Genomic DNA, 8,700 nt, shown 5'->3' on the forward strand with positions numbered 1-8,700 from the left:
AAGATGCCCAATTCCCTGAACCTTGCCATGGTAGTACAATTGAACCAACACTGTTAGTGCAGGTGTAAGTGAGCCAGCCCAGAAGTTGTAACCATTGGAGAGCTGTACCCACTACCCATCTGGTGGACCAACCTTACAGATGCCTAGGCCTAGACCTAGGGTTATGACTTAGCTTGTGCCAACATCTACCTCATCTATGATCTCAATGAGTACCTACAGGGACCTGACCAACAGACCCAAAGCTGCAGGATCTCTAGAAGACATAACATCAGCAGAGATGACGAGGAATGGTCCTAGTGTGGGCCTAGCATTGAATTTGTAGTGGAGACCAGGGAGTCTCAAACAATGACTCTGCAATCGTCACTTCAAGTAGAGCTGTATGGACAAAGGGGTATATGGTGTGATTGGTGGGGTCACAATGTAGCTTCCATAAGGAGATTTTTAATTCCTTCACTTTTTAAAGACTTTTTCTCATTTTATTTTCTTCATTTTCACCCTTGAATTTTGTTTTATTTGGGGGAGTGTGCAGGGGTGGAGGATGGATGTGAAGAAAGTGAGAATTAATGGGATCAAGGTACATGATGTGAAAAACACATAGAATAAATAAATTTTATGTTTAAAAGAGGTGATTAATCATACCTTCTATAGAATGTTATCTCACATATAAATCTCTTATTAGGATGTTAGAAATAATACATTATTGCTTATTGCTATTCTGCTATATATGCTTGCTAATATTATTTCATGTCTAAAGAGAAAGAATAGATTAATAATTTCAAAGTAGAATATGTCAAGTAATATACCACATTTTAATTACCTTATTGAATAGGCATTTTACCAATATTTAAAAATTAATATATATTTTAAACACAAAATCAATATAATAAATATACAATTTTGTCAGGAGCCATGAAAAGGAGTCGATTCCATCTTGCCTCAAGTTCAAGGAGTTCAAATCTGTTTTATTACCTATAAGACATTAGTTTGGTGGCTACAGGCTGTTTCGACTTTGGTAATGGATGCCTCTTATCTACATAACAAACAATAGGCTTGGGCCCAGGTGTGTTTACTCTTGACCTTGAAGACCAGCTGGCAGGTGTGGCTACCAAATACTTGGAAAATTAAGAGAAATAATGCTGTTTGTCCCTTATACATTATAATAGAAGTCTTCTGCAATTTTGTCCCCGCTGTTGGTTGAACACATAAGATGGTGAAAGAAATAACTAGGGGTGCATTCAGTATGGATTGAATGGCTCTCCATACAGTTTTCCTATTTCTCTTTTTTTTTTTTTCTTATTTTACATATCGATCCGAGTTCCCTCTCCCTCCCATCCTCCCATAACCCCCCAACCCTGCTCCCATTCTATTCTCCACCCACTCCAAAGGGAGGATGAGGCCTACCAAGAGAAATCATCAAAATCTGTCAAGTCATTTGGGATAGGGTCTAGGCTCTCCCTCCTGCCTCTAGGTTAAGGGAGTATCTCTCCATGGGGAATGGGCTCCCAAAGTCCTATCGTGCACCAGGGATACATACATCCTGGTTCCACTGTCCGAGGTCCCTTAGACTGCCTAGGCCTGCTAACTGAGACCCACGTTCAGTGGTTCTGGGTCGCTCCAATGCTGGTTTCCCAGATATCAGTCTGGGGTCCATGAGCTCCCCCCCTGTTCATGTCAGTTGTTCTGTGGGTCTTTGAAGCCCAGTATTGATCCCTCTAGATTTTTAACCCCCTTAGCTAGCCTTTTTCTCATTCACACTCCCTTTCTGAGGTAGGAATCTCAGGCTGCTCAGCTGGCTCCAATTCTAGCAATGCAAAGACAGCTTGCAACACAATTTCTCGTTAATTAGTTATTTATCGTGAAAAGACATCAAGTACTTTTGTATTCACTTAATTTTCAAATATTAAAACATTTTAAAAATTTTATTTACTGATTAATTCAAATAATAATGGTATTTCAAACAAAGTACATTTAACTTACTTTTTAAATGAAATTACACACCCAATTATTGGACTTTCAAACTTGTTTCTTTGTGTCAAAAATAAGCATTGAGAATATAATTAGTAAGCACAAATCTAGAGCTTACTGAGTTCATGTAGATGTTGCTGAGTGAAGACTGGTGATAACTGTTACTACTATGACATTAGTATGAGGAAAGTTTTATTTCTATGGCTCTTCGTGCAGCTTCTTTCACCTCTTTGTTCCTGAGACTGTAAATCATTGGGTTTAACATGGGAATCACCAGTGTGTAAAACACAGACACCACCTTTTCTTGTTCTACAGAATACTGTGAACTTGGTTGAATGTAATTAAAGCTTAAGGTACCATAGAATATAGTCACAGCAGTCAGGTGAGAGGCACAGGTGGAGAAGGCCTTCTTTCGACCAGAAGCTGAGCGGATTCTCAAAATAGCCACAGCTATGAATAAGTAAGATATGACTACAATCAAGAGAGTGCCAATGGCAATAACTCCAGAGAAGATCAAGAGTAAAAACTCATTCACAGAGGTATCAGAACATGAGAGTACCAGAAGTGATGGGATGTCACAGAAGAAGTGGCTTACTACATTAGGCCCACAGAAAGACAACCTACGCAAACTTAAGGTGTGTGTCAAAGAGTTAATAGTTCCACCTATGACAGACCCAATTACCAGCATAATACACTTTCCCTTAGACATGGCCACAGTATATAGCAATGGATTGACAATGGCCACATAGCGGTCAAAAGCCATCACTGACAGCAAGAAACCTTCTGTGGTAATAAGCACTCCAAAAAACAAATGTTGCACAACGCAGCCAGAGAAAGAGATGGTTTCTGTCACTACCAGGAAGCTAATCAACATTTTTGGTGCAATGACTGATGAATAACAGGCATCTACAAATGAAAGACAACTGAGGAAAAAGTACATAGGTGTGTGGAGTTTGGGAGTGATTCTGATTAAGATAATCATGCCCAGATTCCCTATTACAGTAACAGCATAAATCACCAGGAATAAGACAAAGAGCACCATCTTCAGTTCAACACTATCAGTCAATCCTAAAAGAATGAACTCAGTAACAGCTGTAGAGTTCTCAGATGCCATTTCCTTTCTTAAAACCTGAGGAGAGAAAGACAAGAATTTAGTGTATATACAGAGGAACACAATGTTTATTAAATTCAAGACATCCCTATACTTGAAACAACAAATAAATGTGGATTTTATTGACCAACATTTCTCCATTTGAAAATATCAGAATGGAAGTGATGTGAAGAGCAACCTGAAAAACCAGGTATCTAGATATGGCAGAGGAAAATGAACTCAGTACAGAAGGAGAAGAGGGAATGAGGGTCAAATAATAACACCAAGGTTTTCTGATAAAGCCTTGAGAAATCATATGAGCTAATGGCAAAAGCCTAAAGTCGCTGTACTATTAACAAATTAAGCTGCAAATGAAGGATGTTCATCCACATAATTAGCAAAGACTGTTAGTCAAGGGGACTGGCTGACAGAAACAATGATATAATAATTTTCAAAAGTACAGATTTCTTACATATTGTAAGAATTTCTCATAATGGGGAGGGAATTATATCACAAAACTATAAGGACAGACTTCTCATCTTGTCTTATTTCAAAGCAAAAGCTTCAGATTTCACAGATATAACATTTAAAGTAAATATAATTTACATTTATATTTGTGCTTACCACTGATATATAAATGTTTGCATGAATAATATAGTTTCTTGTATTATGTATATATTAAAATTCTAATTTTTATGTTACTTTACATGTAAACATAAAAGTAACCATTTTAAAGGTATATAATTGGAATTAGCAATTGACTTGCAATACTTCTTGTTTAATTAACTCACCATCACAATATAATTACACCATTGTCACAATCAAGCTCAATTATTCAGTACTTTATTAAATTTATTTTTATTATATTTATTTATATATTTGTCTCATTTACTCATATTATATTTGTAGCTAAAAGAAAGTATGTTTCTCAAATGAAGAGAAAAAATAAATGATAAAATATTGGTCTCTATATCAGTTTTAATAAAAAAATTGCTTAAAATATTTCAATTGTGTAAAATAGAGAATGGGTTGATATTATCCCACACTGGGATTTCAATATGTTACTCTTACTTTCTGTATTGCTTTGGTGGATTCATTTACCTTTTCTCAGCTTTGATAGAATTAAATATTCATTAATAAATTTTATAAAATGAACAAGGATATACTGCCTGCACCAAGTACATAAGTATTGAATTGTGTACCAGTAATAAGTTAGATGGGTAAATAACTCAGCAATATATACCTAAACAAAACCTATATGAGTATTTTTTTTAATTTACCTTTGTGTTTTTGGAGGAAAGAAAGGGGTCACATAATTATAAGTGGTGTAAAATCCATTATTTTAACCACTGAAAATCTTCTGAAATGAAAGTTAGGTGAAGTGAAATTCATTAGCTTATACATTACTTTAATAAATTATTAATCCATACAATTTATTATGTTCTTCTTTGAAACTCCCATAATGATAACAAAAATGTAAGATTAACCAAGATATTATTATAATACTAGAAACTGAACCTGAGTAGCATATTTAAAAAATTCAAAACAGCACTCAATAACTACAAGCATAAATAGAATGTAATATGTTATTATTTTAACTAATGTTAAATTTCTATGTTTTGAGCTAGTTCCAGACACAGTGATGAAAAGACCACTGTAACTAATGAACAGTCTCTACCAGTAAAGGCAGTAGCTAGCCAGTTTTCCAACATCTTAGAAAGTTGTATAGGTACAGTTCTATTATAACCCTCTGATCAATCATTTAGAATAGTAATGGAAAGATAATTTTCAAAGAAAGTTTATCATAATAATTATAATTCACATACAAATTTGAATAAATTGAGTTCCAAATATGATTTGGAAATTTAATTGTGTAATTTGTTATTGATTATCAGGTTGCTTATAAAATGTAAAAATAAAATAGAATGAAGGTATTTGAACATTGATTTAATGAGTTTAATCTAATCAACATAATGCAATATCACACAAATATACTTCTGCATAGTGTTCTTAATATGAATAATTCAAGTAAATGGCAAATTTTACAATAAAAATGTAACTTACCAAGAAATTAAGTTATAAATTAAACTTTAAAGACATTGAACCTTTCTCCGTGGTTTTTCACGTTACTAAAAATGAATTTTAGTTAACTATATGACATTCAAGTTATTAAAATTACCTTCACAAACTGAAGGTGTGCTAAGGTAAAGTAATTAAAGGAAAATGTTACAGATAATGCACAACAAACACAAGAAATGAATAAAGTATAACACATTGTTCTCTATGAGAACAAATTAGGAAGGGAAATCATGAATACATATATATATATGTATGTATGCATGTATGTATGTTTGTATGTATTTATCAATGTCTAGTGAGCCCTTATAATTTACACACAATGTGGAGTTGCAGATGAAACCTTAAGAAACAGAAGTCTCAAGGGACATCAGGATTTCCAATGATTCAAATATTTCCCAAGTGTGTAATTAACTACAAGAACAAAATGTACAACATTTTGAATTCAGTAAAATGTTACTGAAACAGATTACTTATAGCTCAAGGAACCAGAGGCTGGATCATACAGAGAACTAAGATAGCACTAAACACAACAAGGAAAACTAATAAACATCAATATAATGATAACTAATGATATCCTGCTATACTCATAGATTGGTACCTAGCCCAAATGTCATCAGAAAGGTTTTATCCAACATTTGATGGAAACAGATGCAGAGACTCACAGTCAAACATTAAGCCAAACTTGAGCAATCCTGCTGAAGTGAGGGAGGAAGGATTGTAGGAGCCAGAGGGGTGAAGGGTATTACAAGGAAATGTACAGAATCAAATATTGGGCTTATAGGAGCTCACAGAGACTGTACCAACCAACATCCACAGAACCTGTATGTGATTGTCCTACACCCTCTAGATATATCTGACAATTGTGTAGCTTGAACTTGTTATAACACTCCTTAATAGTGGGAGTAAGTTGTCTTTGACTCTTTTGCTGGTTTAGGGAATCCTATTCTTCATATTGTGTCCCTTTACCCAGCCTTAATACATACGTAGAGTCACTGCAATTTGATATGCCATATGTTGATATCCAGAGGGGCCTCCACTTTTCTGAATAGAAAAGGAGGACAAGTGGATGGGGGCCCAGAGAAGAGGGAAGATGGTGGAGGGGTACTGGGAGGAGAGGAAGGAGGGGAAACCGAGGTTAGAGTGTAAAATAAATAAATTACAAAAATGTTACAGATAGAGCAATTGACAACATTTGAGTGTGGATGAGGTGTCACCTCACTGACACAAAGTGAGAAGTTACTGGAAGAAGTACCACTGATGTTTCATAAATAGGTTCAAGGTCAGGGACATGACACATGTTTCTACTTTAAACTTCTTTGAAAGCCACAGATACTTTTGTCTGTCTCTCTATCTTTATTTCTCTCTGTCTGTTTCTCTCTCTCTCTCTCTCTCTCTCTCTCTCTCTCTCTCTCTCTCTCTCTCTCTCTCTCTCTCTCTCACACACACACACACACACACACACACACACACACACACATTTTCCCAGACTGTGGGATGGAAACTCCCACATCTGCTCCAGTATAATAAAAAGAAAGTCTCAGAGTAGTGCTAGAAAAGATTCCTATATGAGATTAGCTAGACTTTCCTATGTGTAGGGAAAAATAAGCACAAGCACACACTTTTCCTGATGGTTACCTTCTCCTTACTTCAACTTAAATAATTGCTCTTTCTTGATAGTCTAGCTTACACACACACACACACACACACACACACACACTCACACACACACACACACACACACACACACACACACACACCTGTCCTGTTCAGTTGCATATTTCTATATTCAGTTCCATCTCTTTCCACATGGCTACACATCGTTTATTTTTTGTTGTTGTTGTTGTGTTTTGTTTTGTTTTGTTTTACGTACATTTCTCTTCTACATCTCTTTTCTATACAACTTTATTTTCCTTGCCTCCAAACAGTTGCAACTCTCCACCTAGCCATTTGCATAACCCCTGGTCATTCAGTGCTTTATACAATTCCTAGGCATAGATTCTCTATGTAACATTAGCTGTCACACGCACACATACTTCTTCTATGTCATTCTTTCTTTACTTGCTCATTGTCACTCATCCGTTCTCTGATATTTCTCTCCTGCATACCTGTCTCAATGCTGCTGCCCTTTCATGCTGCTCCTTGACTCTTTGCCTTGCCACCTTTCTTTGCTGCTTCTCGTGCTCTGCTGTCTCTGCTCTCTGCCTCAGTCACAGCCAAACTCTGGGCAACTATAAGTTTACTTTATTGTCCAACCCATTCTGAAAACACATGACCAGTTATGTAGTTTTTCTTAGGCTAGCAGTGTCACATTGACCCATGCAAATAACTCTAAGTTGGTGAGAGTTCCCAGACAGAAAATGGCATTGGAAATCAAGACTTAACAATAACAATTAATTAGCTGCACTTTGAGTGGTAGTGAGTTCCTGCAGGTTAAAGACGCTTCCAGTTCTGGCTTTAAATCAGTAAATAATAGCTGGAAAAAGGACTTTCTGTATTTGTCTCTTGGGGCAACCAGATATTTGTCTCCAGAGGCAACCAGGCTGCTTTGAAATTTTTCTGAAACAGTTTGCTGTCTATGTAAAAGAATGTCTTTGTGATTGAGAATCCTATGTCCATCTTCCTGGTCATCCTATGGTCAGGTTCCTGGCCATCCACAGCTGTATGTGTGCCCAGAAAGTATAAAAACACACCATCAAAAGGCTGTCAATGAACCCCACAGCTATTATTACAGAGGCCTGCAGCAGTATCTGAGAAAGTTACAGGAACAACCAAACAATAACCCCACAGCTTTGCAAAGTAGGGCTTCCCAGCAAGTCTAGTGGCTTGACTATTTAAATAATAGTTGCCAGTGCTGTACAGTCACATGGCCCTCTGACACACACACACACACACACACACACACACACACACACACACATACACACATACACACACCACAGTAATATACATATAAATTTCCAAACTTTCCCATAACTGAAGGTGGTGAAATATTCATAGATCCAGAAGTTTTGGATGAATACAAAGAGTGTCTTCTGAACCGAACAGGGAAGTTGTACATATAAAACCATGGTGACTAAGATATTATGCACAACTACCTTGAAAGCTCAAAGTAAAGCAATATTCCAGAAAAGAAAAGTGTTTTTAGCATAAAGTCCCATGGACAGCTGATGATGTATTGTGAACTGATAGTTGCTGTGAGGGACAGGCAGTTGTTTTTGATGGGTTGGGCATTCTCTAATGGATTGCTCTCTCTCTCTCTCTCTCTCTCTCTCTCTCTCTCTCTCTCTCTCTCTCTCTCTCTCTCTGTGTGTGTGTGTGTGTGTGTGTGTGTGTGTGTGTGTCCTCTTTCAACCTTGCTGGTTTGGAAGTATTTATTCCATGTATTTTCTTGCTTGTATTTAACTATGTTAGCTCGGAGTTTACCTTCTAGCACCTTTTGTGGGGTTAGGTTTGTAGATAGACACTGTTTAATTTGGTTTTATAATGGACTATCTCATTTTGCCATCTATTGTAATTTAAAAGTTTGCTTCATATAGTACTCTGGGCTGGCATCTATAGTCTCTTAG

The 8,700-nt window shown here is 36.3% G+C and overlaps 1 protein-coding gene across 1 annotated transcript; it reads right to left on the minus strand.

Moving 5' to 3' along the window:
• Nucleotides 1-2,140: 2,140 nt before the first annotated feature.
• Nucleotides 2,141-3,088, minus strand: LOC127222062 (olfactory receptor 1052). Its single transcript, XM_051183972.1, has one exon. It carries the CDS (start codon nucleotides 3,077-3,079, stop codon nucleotides 2,141-2,143), a length of 939 nt encoding a protein of 312 aa, XP_051039929.1. The 5' UTR covers nucleotides 3,080-3,088.
• Between the last annotated feature and the right edge of the window lie 5,612 nt (nucleotides 3,089-8,700).

The sequence above is a fragment of the Phodopus roborovskii genome, unplaced genomic scaffold, assembly GCF_943737965.1.
Source record: "Phodopus roborovskii unplaced genomic scaffold, PHOROB, whole genome shotgun sequence".
NCBI classification, from domain to species: Eukaryota; Metazoa; Chordata; class Mammalia; order Rodentia; family Cricetidae; genus Phodopus; species Phodopus roborovskii.